This window comes from Tamandua tetradactyla, chromosome 23, assembly GCF_023851605.1.
Source record: "Tamandua tetradactyla isolate mTamTet1 chromosome 23, mTamTet1.pri, whole genome shotgun sequence".
In the NCBI taxonomy this organism is placed as follows: Eukaryota; Metazoa; Chordata; class Mammalia; order Pilosa; family Myrmecophagidae; genus Tamandua; species Tamandua tetradactyla.
The window spans coordinates 46,614,852-46,631,736 of NC_135349.1; the positions used below are offsets into that span (position 1 = coordinate 46,614,852).

The 16,885-nt window shown below is 46.7% G+C and overlaps 2 protein-coding genes and 1 pseudogene across 3 annotated transcripts in view; 2 read left to right on the forward strand and 1 right to left on the reverse strand.

The window, feature by feature from the left end:
- The window catches only part of TVP23A (trans-golgi network vesicle protein 23 homolog A), a 25,457-nt gene extending 18,326 nt beyond the window's left edge, over positions 1 to 7,131 (forward strand). The window contains exons 3-8 of the mRNA XM_077141827.1: positions 2,728 to 2,872; positions 3,493 to 3,582; positions 3,825 to 3,953; positions 4,928 to 5,056; positions 5,415 to 5,497; positions 6,190 to 7,131. Coding sequence (XP_076997942.1) covers positions 2,728 to 2,872; positions 3,493 to 3,582; positions 3,825 to 3,953; positions 4,928 to 5,056; positions 5,415 to 5,474 — 553 coding nt within the window. The 3' untranslated portion in view covers positions 5,475 to 5,497; positions 6,190 to 7,131. The remainder of the gene's footprint in view (positions 1 to 2,727; positions 2,873 to 3,492; positions 3,583 to 3,824; positions 3,954 to 4,927; positions 5,057 to 5,414; positions 5,498 to 6,189) is intronic.
- NUBP1 (NUBP iron-sulfur cluster assembly factor 1, cytosolic) overlaps positions 6,310 to 16,885 on the reverse strand; it is a 25,913-nt gene continuing 15,337 nt past the window's right edge. For both annotated transcript variants that reach the window (XM_077141825.1, XM_077141826.1), the window contains 4 exons: positions 12,337 to 12,447; positions 11,943 to 12,045; positions 7,984 to 8,067; positions 6,310 to 6,629 (listed from right to left, as the gene is read on the reverse strand). In XM_077141825.1, the coding sequence (XP_076997940.1) occupies positions 6,571 to 6,629; positions 7,984 to 8,067; positions 11,943 to 12,045; positions 12,337 to 12,447 (357 nt within the window). In that variant the 3' untranslated portion in view covers positions 6,310 to 6,570. The remainder of the gene's footprint in view (positions 6,630 to 7,983; positions 8,068 to 11,942; positions 12,046 to 12,336; positions 12,448 to 16,885) is intronic.
- On the forward strand, positions 12,692 to 14,187 carry LOC143667518 (unconventional prefoldin RPB5 interactor pseudogene; annotated as a pseudogene).

A 16,885-nucleotide genomic window follows, 5' to 3' on the forward strand; every position in this document is an offset into this window, starting at 1 on the left:
TCACCTGAGCTTCGGGGTCCAGGGTTTATATTGGGGGGTTCATTGCATCGCATGATCAGTTGACTCAAGCCCATGTGACTGAGCGCAGTCTCCAGCCCCGCTCCCCTGCCAGGGGCTGATATGACTGGCTCAGAGTTCCAACCCCCGAATCACCTGCTTGCTCTCTCGGGCTAAGACCACGTGGTCTGAGTGGCTGGCCCCACCTTGAATCATCGCTTTAGCCTGCACTATCACGTGTGGCCCAGGGGGGCTGCCAGGAATGACAAAGTCGTTCCAAGGCTTTAAAGGTTACCCCTCAGGAGCCTGGATAAAGACCAGCCAAATTCGTTACTCTGGGTGCTCTCAGGGCTATCAGGTGGGTGCCTGGTGGGGGACAGCTGGAAGCCAGTGGTAGTAAGAAGTTGGTTGGGATTTTCAGCGAGTGTGTGCTCTGAGCTGCAGAGGAGGCCCGAGAGGACGGAGGAGCCCATGGACTGCAGTAGGGTTAGGTGGGGGCGCAGGCTGGGCATTTCCACGTGTGGATGGAATGAGGGTTTGGAGGGTTGCCAGACGACTTGGCAAACTGCATAAAGTAAGAATAAAGCACACAGTGCTACAGGCAGCCCCTTAAGGAATCCTAGTCTACTTGCTGTGGGCCTGGTTCGAATGCTAATAATACCTTTCATGTACACATGAAGGCAACAGTTAACTGGAACGCAGCTATGCAAGACCCTCAGCAACTGGAAATTTCTCTGCATTTTATTTCAGGAAAACCACAGCCAAAAAAAAAAAAAGAAAATGGGAAGGAGGACCGAGAATTTGTTCAGAATTAACTTCCAGGTTTTACACTGCAGAGATCACTGCACACTCACGCCTCTCTTGTCCACCTTTTAAATTTATATTCTACAAAAAGGCCTCATGTTCCCAGTGATCCTAAGTGACCTGATTACAAGGTTCAATTCAACAAATATTTACTGAGGCTCTTAAATGCCAGGCATGCTGGGGATGTACAGGTATCTAAACCACGGTCTTTGCCCTCAAAGAACTTTTAGTCGCTGGAACAGGATTTGTTTATCTTCAGGAGCAAAATTGCATTAGGACAGTTAGTTGAAAGATTCTCAGTAAGGTTTACAGCAAACAGGGTACTCAAAGTAACTTTCCATTGACCCAAGAGACTCATCTTCTGGAACATTCCAGGGCTCAAAGTTCTATGTGATTGTGTCTAATCCTGAAAGGCAGATGCGCTCCCCAGGCTGGCTTTTCATCCAGGCTGCAAGGGGAGTTCAGTGCCTGAAAGGCTGGGGTTTTGGCACAACCTTTTCTCCTTCTTTTAGAACATCAGAAGTAAATGCTAAAATAGTCACTATAAATTCCACATCTGGATCTTAACTAATGTGTCCTCGGGAGCCAGAAACCCCACAATTCTGCAGGACCCTAGGGTCCGCTCACTCTGACCACAGCGCTTCTTTGGAAGTACAAGCAGGTCTCTCCTTCCTACGCTTCTGCCATCTACCTGTTCCGTCACCCCATTCCATCTCTCATTTTAGAAAAGCCCCCAATATTCTGTAATTCTAACTCAGGGGATGCAAGCTGGCAGCTCATGAGCTAGTATGAAACACAGCCTGTACTATTTTGTTAAGATATTTCAATTAATTGCCGTCATTGATCAGACAATTTCCCATTACAAGTAGGGGTTGCTGGCTTCTGGGGCAAGTAGGAGATGTGGTGGGATTGGGTCTGCGTGAACAGCCTGGTACTGTGTACACGTTGTGTTCCCGCGTGGGAGGCCTGCCATTCCCCTCCTGGGGCCTCCCTGACATTCAGGTACTGCTTTAATCGCTGCTGGTCATCGGGCCGGCTCTGCTGCTTTCTTGAGAGGGGTTGAGTCTTTTCCTCCACCTGTGCTCTATCAGATGTTTCCCTGGGATACCAAAGAAACAGAAAGCCTCGTGTATCTTCTACTGGCCCACCTCCTCCTGGGCCCCGCCTGACCCTCACAGGCATTTGTTATCTGTTCTAGACAAATCAGTGACCCTCGTTAATGGTTTTCCCCTTAGTTTTTTGGTTTTCAGACTCATTAAAAAAAAAAAAAAGCTCCCTTTGGCTCACTCTTCCTTCAAGGCAGTTTTTTGTTTTTTTTTCTTTTTTCTTTGCATGGGCAGGCACCGGAAATCGAACCTGGGTCTCTGGCATGGTAGGCGAGAGTTCTGCCTGCTGAGCCACCATGGCCCGCCCCCTTCTAGGCAGCTTTATGTCTAAAGACAGTGAACCAAAGCAATCCTCCGGAAGAGTGACTCCCAGCATTCAAGTGCCACTCAGTGGAGCATTTGTAGCAAGTTGGACTGGTCATTCGCACAGCAGGAACCTTATGGGCTTCACATGCTCAGTCTCTGGTGGAATAACCCAACCTTTATCTTTGGGGAACTGGTCCTTACTGCTGCTAGGTAGCAAGGCGGTGGTTTTGGTCACATTTCACTTCCAAGGTGATGCTGTTTCAGAAGAGGGCAAGTAATATTTATAGTCTAATGAGGGGAAAGTACTGGATTCTTTGAGGGAGAGGGGAAAAGATCACTGGGTACTGATGATGACCGTTGTTAGTGGTTTCCTCTAAGCTGCAGCCTGATGAGTTTCTAGCCGTGGTGCCCAGGGAAGAGCTAGTGCTAAGGCGTCAGCAAGTCTGGACAGTGGCATGAGGACAGGGAGGGTCGCTTTGGCCCCTGGAGTGAGGTTTTCTGGGTTGTTTCCTAGGCACCCCTTGGCGACCTTTTTCCACCTGTTTTTCCGAGTGAGTGCGATCGTCACCTACGTGTGCTGTGACTGGTTCAGCAAAAGCTTTGTGAGTTGCTTTGTCACTGTGCTTCTCCTCCTGTCCTTCGACTTCTGGTCTGTTAAGGTAAGGGCCCCGGACACTTGAGATGCCATCGCTCCCAGAACACGTGGGCTCTGTGCCCGGGTGAGGATGCTCTGGACACATGTGGCTGGAGAAAGGGCAACAGATTTGGGACCAAGAGATACTTTGGGTGAACTGCTGATACACACTTAAGAATACTGAGCCAGGGTTGTCTAATCAGAGGGAAAAAATGCATTGCTTCTTGTTTAATAAATGGCCTTTGGTATCAGTTGTCACTGCTGCAAATACATGCCATAATGAGAATAACAGCTCCATTTGGCCTTAGTTTTTTTATTTTTTTATTTTTTTGGGTAAAATGTACATATCATATCATACGTCACATTATACATCATGTATTTTAAACATATATAATATAAATACATATAGTTTGGGAGTCTGTCACTTTTTAAAGTAAGCTTAATTAAAAATTAGAAGCCTCAAAACTGATTTTGAGAAACCACTACAGTCCAACTCTGCTTTTCTTCCTGCTCCCGGTACAAGTTTCTCTTGAATCTTTTATTTTTTTCATAAAGAAAAAGGTGGTACCTCTTTACCTCTGGCCTGCATGGAGTGCCAGCTGGAGGGCCGCAGATGCTGGCAGTGATTTTGTCCATTTTCCCCAGAATGTAACCGGGAGACTCCTGGTTGGCCTGCGATGGTGGAACCAGATAGATGAGGATGGAAAAAGCCACTGGATTTTTGAAGCCAGAAAGGTATTGTCTTCTCCCTTATAAGGTGATCTCACCAGAACTGGAAAAGTGGTTGGGGAAAGTTTTGTGGATTCTTTGTGAGTTTTACACATATTTGATTTTGTCCTACATAAAATCTACTGCTGCAGGTGCTCCCCTGAAACCCACAGGTAGTAAAAGCACAGGTAAAATAAATTTAAAAAATAGGGTGCTACTTTGGAAAGGTCTCCATTGGCTTTGAAAGCTGGATTACTTTCCCTCAACAGGTCTCTTCAAATAACTTCGCTGCCACAGAAGCTGAAGCTCGAATCTTCTGGCTTGGCCTCATTATTTGCCCAATGATTTGGATCGTGTTCTTTTTCAGCACCTTATTTTCCTTGAAGCTGAAGTGGCTGGTAAGACCGCACCTTGACTTTGTCAGTGCTTTGACATCCTTATAAAACAAGCGGTGGCAGGATGTTGGTTTGTTTTGTTATTTAACAGCTTTATATGGAGATAAAATTCACAGAGTGTACAACTCACACATTTAGTGTACAATTCAGTGTTGTTGTATATTCACAGAGATGAGCCGCCATCACCACAATCAATTTTAGAGCATTTTCATCACCTTAAAAAGATACTCTGTACCTCTCAGCTGTCATCCTGCAATCTCCCCCAATTCCCTCCAGTGCTTGGCAATCACTAATCTACTTTTTGTCTCTATGGATTTGCCTGTTCTGGATACTTCATGTAAATGGAATCTTATGTGTGGTCTTTCGTTACTGGATTTTTCACTTAGCATAATGTCTTCAAGGTTTGCATGCATCAGTACTTCGTTCTTTTTTATGACTGAATAATACTCCATCGTACGGATGGTCTATATTTTATTTCTCCTTTCATGTATTGATGGACATTTGGCTATTTCTATGTTTTGGCTATTATGAATAAGGCAGTTATGAAGAGCTTTTTAAAAAGTATATGGGTAAAAAAAAGCCCTGCCCTCCTACTTTGACAGGAAGCTCTAAGTAGGAATAAGCCAGCCTCAAAGTCCTGAAGTTGTAATCCTGGGGTATACTATTTCCCTGCCACAATCTGGTTCATTCAATGAGAAAACAAAACATCCATGAGCAGTATAATTAAAAGTGGAGTTTGGGCTCTGGCTTGATCATGTGTCAACCGAAAGCTTTAGATTCTCTGTGTTCGTAAAATGGGATAATGGTTCCAATCTCTTGGGCTGTTGACAATTAAGAGGTAAGTCCAGTGACAGCATCTGTCAATAAGCGATGGCTGTTACTATTAGATACAGGTCAGAGCCACTGGTACTTGGTTTGGGAGAAACATTTCAATGTATACTCTTAAGAAAGTTATCCCTTGCTTTATCTGAGGGCAGGCCCTTGTCATAGCTGGGATTTCTCTCCAAGCTGCTAACCTGTGTGGCTATGTCCTCTGTAAGATGGGAGGCGAGAGTGGCATCAGGAAAGTCACATCTGGTTTTCTGTCCCCGACGCTGTTCCAGACGGTGAGTTCTTATAGTCTGATCCCCGGACCCTACACTCCAGACCCTCAAAGCAAAGGAGGCTGTTGGCCACTGTTTTTTTTTTTTGTTTGTTTTGTTTTGTTTTTTCTTTTTTAATGCTTTCCACATCAGCCAGACTGCCACTGTTAGTATTAAGTGATTTTTTTTAATTATCAAATTAAGGGGGGGGAAAAGTGTTTTGTTTTGACCATAGAGCCCTTAGCAGATATTTCTAGAAATGAGTCTTTTAAATTTTGACCAGGTTGATCCTGAAATGGTCTGACCATCTTAAATTTGAGCAGTGCTGTCTACCCACACACACGTAGGGACATAAAGCCACAACTGCCTTTTCCCCTTGCAGGCCTGCCCCGGTGACTTTCAGAAGGCTGGCCTCGAGGGGCTGGAGATTCACAAGTGCTAGCTGCGATGCGGGATGGGGAGAAGGTCTGTACCGCCACAGGGCTGCGGAGCTCTGGGCCTGCGTGCGCCCTGAACTGGGGCCAGGGCCACACTGGGCCTCTACAGGGGGCCTGCGGCTTCCCGCCTCCCTCCCACCGTGTGCACTTTCCACCCTACATGCAGGGGGAGGAAGGGGAGCAGGAGAATGGGGGCGCAAGAACAAGAGGACCTGGCACCCTTTCACTTACACATCCTACAGAGAGATGGAAATCAGGAATTTACTCTTCCCCAGCTGGTCTCAGTTCCTGGTTGTCTCTTGAACACAGAGGAGCCTCTCATGGCAGTGAGGACGATTCTAGTATTTCTGCCTGTCACTCCTTTTATGTAATTTGAAAAACCTGGAAGTGTTTTCTACATGAACTCTATATAGATGCGGTTTATGACTGTAGATTACAGACACCAGTCATTACTGGATACGTTATGCACATTACTACACAGGGCATATAAGCCACAAGTCGTCCTATATGGGCCATTTCAGGGCTTCTCAAGGGTTAGTGTGACTGCACCTGACTTCATCCGTGTGCACTGACCATGGGGGGAACCCTAGCTGAAGGCTCTATCGCCATTTTAATTTTTCTTCAATTTGAAGAATAGCTACTTTGGCTATGCTATTTGAAAATGTGAATTGCCAGATTATGTAGTTACGTAATACATTCATCTCTTTGGTTCTTTTTTAGGCTTGTTTTCAGATACAGAAACAGCTTAAGTGAAAGGTTCTATAATCCATCAAGCTTCCAATAAGGAGTTCCACAGTCCCACAGCCCATTTGGTTTTTACATTAACCAGGTCTCAGAGGAGAGGTTTTAGAGGAGAAGATATTTTTATTTTTCAAATAGCATATTTGTAAAGAATGCCCTTTACATATATTCTAAAGAAAAATGTACAAAAAGTAAATAACTAAAGTGTCTCTGAGAAAGTGACTTCACACCATGCCAGTGTCTGGTCCTTGCGTGCCGTGACTCCCACCCTGTTCCTGGCGCTGGTGAGGTCGGACGGATGGGCTGCTGGTTTAGCTCCCCAGCTCGGTAACTGCTGTGTCCTTAACATTCTCGTGGGTTTCAGGAATCCATGGGGCTCTCGTCTTTCAAATGGTGCACATTACAAAACTCTTGGATCCCTAGAAAAGAAGCTGATAAGTACAGGAGCTCTGGCTGCTCTCTGACCCCGGAGATGGCCCTGCCACTTGGCTGGGGAGGCAGCATCCATTGGGGTGGCCATTCCAAGGCAGCCGAATGCCACACAGAGCCTCATGTCCGCTGATGCCCTGTGTCCTGATACTGCAGCCTTGGTGATAACCACCAAGGCTGGATGTTGTACATTGGCCTGTTCTGTAAATCGAGAATCCTGGGAATGAATGTCATTTACCTTCGATACCATTTCCCTGGGCAAATAAAACCCAGTCACAAACTAAGCAGCTGAAGCTCTGACCAGTGACCTGAGATCCCAGGCTGCCAATGGCTGCCCAGCAGGTGGATCTGGGCTGCACAGGGGTTTGTTGTGGCTCCCCATGACTGTTTGTAAAATACAAATTATTCTATGGCTTTATTGAGATATACTGCACATGCCATGAAATTCACCCTCACTGTATTTTTTAAACAATGAATTACTTCATGATACTGACTGGAAAACTTCTCATAGGTACCTAGATATCTGGCTTCCCTTTCAAGGGAGCCACTCTCCAGGCCCCACCAACCTTCCCCAAACCGTCCTAACACAGGTTTTGCTGTCCTGAAGAGAAGGCTGTCCTCCACCCGGCCCGCCTGGCTCAGTGCATCACCTCCTGCCCTGTTTTGGCTCTTGAGTTTACCAGACTCAAACACCTATTTTGTTTTTGTTTTTCCTATTGCATAAATATTTCATGAATCAGACATTGGAATCACAAAAGTGACCCATACCCTGAAAAAAAATCTATTTTAGGGAGGGTCATGAAGGGATCAAACTCAGGAAATCAAATAATTATATTTATAATTCTGTAAGAACTATACTGTACATGCCAAATGTCAGAAGAGATGCAGAGAGGGGACAGGCAATACTGGTTGGGCCACAGAAGTTAAAAGTTGGAAGACTGGGCAGTGCAACGGTGGCTCAGCAGGCAGAATCCTCACCTGCCATGCCAAAGACTTGGGTTTGATTCCCAGTGCCTGCCCATGTTAAAAAAAATAAGTTAGAAGACCAACTTTTAGCTTAGTCTCACAAAATGTACACAGACATCAAAGGAGAAAGGGTATTCCATCAAAAATGACAGCATAAGCAAAGTCACAGTTAAGACAGAACATACACGTTCAACAACAACACGCACGGAAGTCAAGGCTGATGAATCGTGCGGTGAGGAAGGAGTGTCTGCATTAGGTGCACAGACTGCAACCCTGAATGCCACACTCTTTTAAGTCTGGACTTTATCCTATAGACACCAGAGACCAATAAAAGTTATTAAGAAGGGGAAATAAATGATCATGTGTGTCAACACTTACTTTGAATTATACTTCGGTAGGCTAATGTGGCTGGCGAATCTGGAGCTTCAGTAAAAAAAGACTGTCCGTTGTCACAACTCTTTCCTAAAAGACACAGAGAAATAAATCCAGGAAGGGGAAACACAGTGGTAACAGGAGCTGAAGGCTCTTCCTGACCCTCTGAAATGATAAAGAACTCGAGCCAACCCCGGCCCACTCACAGTAGGTGACAGTGCTGAGGCCTGCCGGGTCTCCAGGAACCCAGCTACCCCCCAGCCCTTCAGGAGGGCCCCGGACCAGCGCTTCACATCGCAGTGCAGCTCTGACCACGTCTGCCCAGGGCTGCCCAGTCTGCAGCATGGCTGTGAATGGTCAGGGGGTGGGCGGCAAATGTAGTTCCAGGACCCCACAGAGAACTGATTCAGCAGCACCTGAGTGGGCCCAGAAATCTACTTTAAAAGTTTAACTAGTTATTTTAATAATAAGATAACAAATGCACATGGTAAAATATGGGATACAAAAGGATAGAGTAAGAAAAGTAAGTCCAAGAAAACTAAGTCCAAGAGAGGCTACCGGTGTTTTGGGTGTCTTTCCAGAAATACAAATGCACATAAACTTGGAATGTATGCACACATACACACTCATATATCCTGGGAAGAATGGCAGCATGTAATACAATACACACATTCTGCCCACTGCTTTTCTCACATACAATTTTATCATTTTACGTTGGCAGTGTCTTCTTCACAGAAGGTGGCTGCCCCAAGGACAGGCAGCTTGTCTCCCGCACCGGGAGGTCAGCCCAGCTCCCACAGAAACACGGCGCAGGGGCCCTGAGACCGTCCTCCCAGAGATGTCCTGGTGCTTTGCTCTCCCCTCCCAGTAACTCCAGGGAGGCCCTCGTGAGGCCGGCTCTGTAGCTACTATTTCCTGGTGTTCCCCTGTTGTGTTGCCCTAATATGCAGGCAGGAAAACCCGGGGCGAGAGGGAGCTGGAAGAGGTGGAGCTCTGGGCAGGTCTGGGCTCTGGTGGGAATGAAGGGAAAGCAGCTAGGGAGGTCCCGAGGTCAGGCAAGCTGGTCAGGATCCCAAGACCATCTTGGAAGGGCCACTCATCCCTAATATTCCTCAGGATTCTCCTGCTTCTCTAATCTTCCCAAGAGATTCTTCCCTCTTCTCACAAAGATGCTCTCCCCTCCCCATCCTAACAAAACTTCCTCTTATATCCTCACTACTCTCCAAAACCAACAACCTTATAAAAATAGCCTGCTCTGAGCCCTGCATGTTCTCCTTCTATCCTTACAGCCCCTTCTTGGCAGGTGCTATCACCTCCCCATTGTATGGTGAGACTGGGGCTCAGAGAGGTGAAATGACCTGCCCAGGTCCACAGCTAATGGGGGAAGAGCTGGGAGAAAAGGCCAGGGCATCCGACCTGGAGCCTCAGCCCTCCCCACACTGCAAACCTCTGCTGGACAGCCGCCAGTGATTTCTGAGGAGCGGGGAGCAAGGAAGGGCTGAGAATCAGCATGAGCAATGTGCCATCTGCTCCCTCTTGTCCACCACTCCCAGAAATGGCCGCCGCATGCACTGTCATGTACTCTGGAGGCAAAAGCCTCCACTCCACAAAAGCTGCTTCCAGATTTGCCAATGACTCCGTGGCCCCCACTCAGCCCTCCTCCTGCCCTTCTCAGCAGTGTGGATGGTGCTAACCACCCCTTCCCGTCTGAAACTTCCCAGCTTTAAATATCTGTGGTTTCATGAGAGGTGAGCAGACCAGCAGGCTGTGACACGGACCTGCCACAGTGGACCAAGCCTATGACAGGTACTGGATTCTCCCAGCTCCGAACTGAGTCCAGAGGCTTACTGCTGGATCTCTGCTTTGCTGTGACCTCTCATGAAGTGGCTAGAACCTGGCTTCTTTGTGGAAAATGGCTCTAAAAAGGCGGCCAAGGGCAAATGTCAAACTGGGTAAGACAGGAAGATGAGATGCAAGGGAGGTGGCTCTTGGCAGGAACATTCTGGATCTAATCCTGATTTCTACTAGATGTCCCCGCGGGGGCCTGGGTGAGCATGGCTGACACAAATGAGCAGAGGTGGGAAGCCCAGCACACGTGGTGTTTTTACAAAAATGGAGTTTGTTGCCAATGTTTGGTAATCAGGGTATTTTGTGTAAATACATGGAATTCTGGCTTTTCCTTAAAAATTGGAACATGTGAGAGGAGGTACAGTGTGGTGGATATGGGCTTGAATCATGAAGTCTTAAGATCCTCTTCAAAATTGGGAAATGTAGCAACTCTGAATCTGCTTCTGCCCAGTGACCGAGGCAGGCCCATTTCTGGGAGGCACAGAGAGCCCAGGAACCCCCTGGCTGCTTCACCAACTTTCCTCAGAGCCGCCCAGTGGGCTGAGACCCTCACCCTCACCGTGGTGGGACTCACATTGGGTCTGCAGCTCCTCAGGGCTCTCCTGCCATCCTCCCCATTGCCCTGAGAGGGGGCTCTCCTAAGGCCCGTCCAGGGGCAGCTGGTCTAGGCGAAAGCACAGGCACAGGCACAGGCTGCAGCTGACGGCGGTGGACACTCCTGGAGATCACAGCCCTCACCCCCGTCTCACCAGGTGGCCAGTCTCGCCTGCCTCTGGGAGTAGACAGCCCTCCCAGCACCCAGGGTTTACAGGGGTTCACCCAGGGCTATCCCTATTCTCAGAACAGTCTCTAGCTACTCACACTTCCTCAGGCAGGCACCCCTCAAACTATGTTCTCAGCCTTTGTCTCGCCCATTCTCATGGCTTTGACTCCCCTCAGTGGGCATGACCATCTCTATACCCAACCGCTCTACCAAACCTGGGCACAGACCTAAGGCCTCACTTAGTGCCCCCAAAAGGGAGAATGGCCCCTTTCAACAGCACCCACTTCTGTGTTCACCATTTCTGTGAGTGACGTCCCCACACTTGGACACCACAGCCACCTCTGACCCCTTTCTCCTCCCCTCACCCCCAAGTCATGACCCTTTTTCCCTATGACTATACCTTCTTCTCCATGCCAATTCCCAGGCCCCTGCTCAGTCCTAGCATCCTCACCATCGACCAGGCCCAGCCTCTTTTTGACAGGTGCCCCTGGGCAGCCAACCTTGGCCCCCTTCTTCTCAGCACACCCAGGGCTGCTCCTGAAGCGCCCCTGCTCAGAAACTCTTCACAGTCCTCATTTCCTGACAAATCTGTCCAGGCTCCAAGGCCAGAGGTCAAAGCCATCATCCTGACAGCCTCCTCTCTCACGCCTTCTCTTCAGCCCCAGCCTACAAGCCTCCTCGGCATAGCCATTACTATCCCCCATGGGGGTCCATCCCTGGCACATTTCACTGCTTACGTTCAACTAACAAATAATGTAAGGAGTGTGGGTGGCCCAAGGACCCTACTTAGCATATGGAGTGAACACAAGAGGGAGGTGTGGACAGGCCTCCCTCGGCTCCCTGTGATGCCCACAGCACCTGCACCCCACGGTACATAGGGGAAGCACTTCTGCAGCAGAGCCCTCAGTGCAGGCCAGGGCTTCATCCAGAGCCTACTGAGAGAAACGCTGGAGACAAAGGGGCTACAGGGGGCACCTTCATAAGGGGGATTTTCAAAGCTGACAATGTTTCATGGCGTGGGTCGGCCAACACTCCACCGCACACCCCTTGTACCCTCCTTTTCTAGTGCTCTTCCTCCCATCTCCCTCACTAATTCTCACCCCAATCTCCCAGGCCCAACCCAGCCAGTACCTCCCCATGGAGCTTTCCATGCTCCCCTGGTGCATGCCTGCCCAGGGTTTCCACTGCTTCTCTCCTGTGGCAGCAGCACAGTTGGCCTTACAGGGCACTTGGCAGGAGTGGCAGCCCCCAGAAGCAGGGTTCTCAGTCCAGTGTCCCGTGACCCTCCTCCTTGCCCAGTGCCTCGCTATGTCCATGGCGGCTGATCAGGGCGTCTGGACTCACCCTCACCCACCTATCTGTGGATCCAAAGGCACTTTGCCAAGGAGCGGGATCTTGAGGTCCTGGCACATGGTCTCCGCGCCCCCGGTTGTGGGAGGAAATATCTGAGACTCTTTCTGTAAGGCAAATTAAACGGCGGGGACAAACATGATTGTGTTTCAGAATCACAATGATAAGAAGGGTTCACATATAAAGAAACTACAAAAACAAAAACCGTTTTGAATATCAAACACTAAGCCACCAAAAGAATTTTCATTTACTCAGGAATAAAGGATTTTAACTGTGATTCTGCTTCCCAAAATATGGGGAAAGCCGAAGTAGCAGCACGCAGAACCATTCCTATCGTATCCTCCAGCATGACGCAAGGACTTCTGTTCAGAAGGCCCAGCAGCCCGACATGCACTCACCTTACATTTGGGGCAGACAAAGCCGCTCATGTTCTCCACCACCCCGATGATGGGCAGCTTTACCTTGTGGCAGAAGTTGATTTCCTTCCGGACATCCTGGAGAGATACTTCCTATCAAGGTTAAAAAAGGCCCAGTTTTAGAGGTGACTCCCGCTCCCGGCCGGTCTGCAGCTCCGAGCCCACAGCGGCGGGGGACATGCGCGTGAGATGCGGCGCCCGGGCAGCCGGGACGCGAGTAGCGGACGCCTCCAGAAACACTCGCTTAGGACCCATTCGCTATGCTGAGCCCGCTGGCCCGACTGTGCCCCCAGTGCCCCACCACGGAGCCCCGCTCAACTCTGGGCCCCCGGCCTCGGCGCAGTTATGTGCCCCGGAGGCACCGCAGCACCGCAGGAGCAGGAAAAGGGGGTCACTAACTGCCGGGAGAAAATCCAGCACTGGAAGGTCGATAATAACTATAATGCCCTTCAAGAAAGACTCGGTACACTGCCTGATGAGTTGTCTTATAGTATCACGGCACCATCTGGCCCCCTCGCCTTCATGCCAGGAAAACTTGTCCATACTAATGAAGTCACTATTTTACTTGGGGACAACTGGTTTGCAAATTGCTCAGCAAAGCAAGCTGTAGACTTAGTTGAACACAGGAAAGAACATGTAAGAAAAACGATAGATAATTTTTAAAAAGCAATGAAAAATTTTGCATCCAGAGTTGAATTCAGATTTGCAGAAAATAAGTGATGCTGCAGGTGATATTGTTGACATAAAAGAAATCAAAAGTGACTTTCAATTTAAAGTAAAACACAAAATTGCCCAAAAACCTCCTCCAAACCCCAAAACTGCAGATATTTTTCAAGCAGATTTCTTCAAATGATATAAAATCTAATGATTTGCTTGCTGATGAGGAACCCGACTTGAAGAACTAGAGTGACAAGAAAAATTGCTAGGTGAACTTGATAGCTTGATTCTGGGATTGCAAACGGAGAAGATACAACTTCTTCTGAGGAGGAAAAAGAAGATCTAAATCCACATGGGAACAGTACTCATCAAGTAACAGACTCTCTGACTCCAAGCAGTTGTCATGAGGATTTTACAAATTCAGAATTATTCAATGGTCAAGTGAATAATCAGTTGAACTGTTCGATGACTGGTTCAAATCCCTGTCCTAGTAATAATGAAGAAGATGATGATGATGGCGGTGAGGATGGTGATAATGAAAATGACCATGATGCTTTAGGGGTTGGAGATAATACTGTACCAACAATATATTGTTCTCATACTGTTGAACCTAAGAGGGTCCGAATAAATACTGGAAAAAATACCACTTTAAAATTCAGTGAAAAGATAGAAGCCAAACGTAAACAAAAGAACAGCTCTGGCAGTGGTCATTCTGCCCAGGAGCTGCCTGCCATTAGGACTCCTGCTGACATTTACAGAGTCTTTGTCGATGTAGTGAATGGACAGTGTGTCCCTCGTAAATCAATCCTGAAATCTGGAAGCAGAGAGAACAGTGTTTGTAGTGACACCAGTGCTGCTGAAGTTGATGACAGACGGGGAGTTCTAAGGAGCATTAGTTGTGAAGCAGCAACTTGCAGTGATATGAGTGAGACCATTTCGGAAGAACAAGGAAATCATCAAAACAAACTTTCGCCCTTATCAGGAACACCTGAGGCTTTTTCTGGAACGGTAATAGAAAAAGAACTTTTATCACCCTCCTTAATCCCTCATCCAGCCACTGCTCATCTTGTGCTACCCACTATTCCTGAAAGAAAAGAATTTTTGTCAGCTGTATCAGAAGAAACTACCAAGAGGGTTTCAAAGTTCAAAGCTGCTGGACTACAAAAGAAAAACTAGGCTCTGCTTGGGAAATGGGAGTTTATATCCTGAAACCTAGTTTTCCATTTGTTTAGAGTATACAGCAAAATATGTTACACGTAGTTTGAAATAAGAGATCCTGAGTTAATTTGACAGCAAGTTCTCTTACCCTTAGAGTGGTTTTAAATTAAATGCTTGGATACTTAATATTCAGCTATTTTGTTAATTCCCGAATACTAATGACAACCTAATCTAAGTTAGCCTTATGATGCAGTGGCAGCATTTCAAATTATTTTTCAAAGAATATAGTTCTTATGCACTGTTTTTGTGTTTCAATATAGGCAGTTTTGTACCAGCTGTGACATTGTGCATATCACATGGATCATTTTAAAGAAACTTCTAAAATTGCAAATAGATTCAACAATTATATTTCATTACTTGCTTTAGTATTTTAAAGGCACTTTAACAAGAAAAATCCAACTTATCTTGTAGGTTTTACAGTTAGGTGGCTATTTAAAAGCCTCTCCCCTTTGAATGTCATGGTATATCTTATACCATGACAGGCAGAAAGCTTATATGTACCCTATGGGAAAGTTCCTTCGATTTTGGAAGAATGGTATTTTGTAAAACCTTTTTTTTTTTTTTCCAAATAAAAAATTTTATGAAACTTGGCCTCTCAAAAAAAAAAAAAAAAAAAAAAGGACCAGTTACCCCAAAGTCAAAGTGTAACAAAGAGTATGTTTGAGTGGTCAAGGGGTCGTTGGAGTGGAGTTGATTTGCTATTGTAAAACCTGAGAGATGTGTGTCATTTATTCAATTTAAACATTTACTGGCTTTCTATGCTAAGCCCTGCTCCATGTGCTGTGTTTCCTGCAAATCCCTGAAAGGATAAACTTGAACAGTCAAACATCACACACACAACGGAGCTAGAGAAAAGTGATCATCTAACATATCTTGACACTCTATTTTTTTGTGACTATACTACAATGAGCCAAAACACACACTATTTTCTAGATTAGGGATCAGCAAACTATGGCCGATGGGCAAACTGGCCTGCTGTCTGTTTCTGTAAATGAAGTTTCATTGGAACATAGCTACACCTGTTCATCATACACTGTCTAGGCTGCTCTCAGGCTACCTCGGCAGAGCTGAATAGTTGTGACAGAGATGTATGGCCCACAAAGCCAAAAATATTTACTGTCTGGCCCTTGATGGAAAAGGTTTGCCAACCTCTATCTAGATTATTATAAACACAAACAACTTTATGTACAAAAAGTTCTATACCTTTTCAATAAGTATTCAATACTTTATTCAATGAGTATTACTCTATTGGATCACTTGGAATTTACTTCTGAATTTTGAATGCTTCTTTTACAATGTCATTACTGTGTGCAAGCATTGCTCGGGACACTCGCTGTTTTCCCTCTTCAACATCACTGCAAGTATTGGCACAGCTCGATGCTGCCCCTTAGCATCTGTGGTTTTAACATACATGGACTCCCGGAACTTTCCGGCCTCCAGAGATCACTTCTTTCCCTGGGGTCCACATTTGTCTCTTGTCCTCTTTAATGATGACGTACAAAAGAAAAGGTGCTTGGCCACAAAGTAAACAGGCTGTCATTTAGTGTTGGATGTCACCCACCTTTGTGCCTCTCCACGGTGCCTGGTAATAAAAGCCCTGTCTCTTTGTCAATAAGGGTCCCCCAAAACAGCTACCTGCCTGTGCCAATGCTGGGCACAAAAGGGTCCGAGGAGGTAGGTGTCCCTGGCCTGAAGTCATATTTCACCAGAGGAGTTATATACAGAAGGTACATAAACATGACGAGTCCCCAAGGGCTCCAGAAAGCTTCCTGGAGCAAGGTGGGCTGGTTCACTCTGCATTCCTCCTCTCCAACTTGACAGAGGTTCCGTGTTATTTTATCATAATAAATATGGCACTGCAGGAGCCAGCTTGGGGCCAACTAGATTGTTTGCCTTTTAGGTAATTTCTGTGGAACCTATAAGGTTAGGCCCGGTGCTGGTTTGAATCTTGTGCGCCCCAGCAAAGCCATGTTCTTTAATTCTCATTCAATACAGCTGGGTGGGAGCTTTTTGATTATCCATAGAGACGTGACCCACCCAACTGTGGGTGTAACTTTTGATTAGATGGTTTCCATCGAGAAATGGCTCCACCCATTCAAGGTAGGATTGCTTGTTGGAGCCCTTTAAGAGGGAACCATTTTGGGAAAAGCTATAGAGTCCATGCAGCCAGAGACGTGTGGAGATGAAAAAGGAAAATGCTCCTCAGGGAGCTTCATGGAACAAGAAGCCTGGAGAGAAAGCTAGCAGATGTCACCATGTTCACCAAGTGGCTTTCCAGTTGAAAGAGAAGCTCAGAACATCATCAGCCTTCTTGAATCAAGGTATCTTCCCCTGGATGCCTGAGATTGGACACGTCTACAGAGTTGCTTTAATTTGGACATTTTCACAGCCTTAGAACATGTAAACTTGCAACTTAATATATTCTTCTTTTTAAAAGCCATTCTGACTCTAGTCTATCACTTTTAACAGCTTGCAAACTAGAACAGGCCCAACAACTTCTCAAAAATTCAATAAAGAACGCACCTACATACTTTCCTCCATGCTACCTTCAGGCCGGGCCCAGCCACCCTCACCCCTCATCTAGAAGCTTACCGGTGTCCACTCCTCATCATATGCCTACAATCCTTTCCCACAGGGCAGCCAGAGTGATCTGACA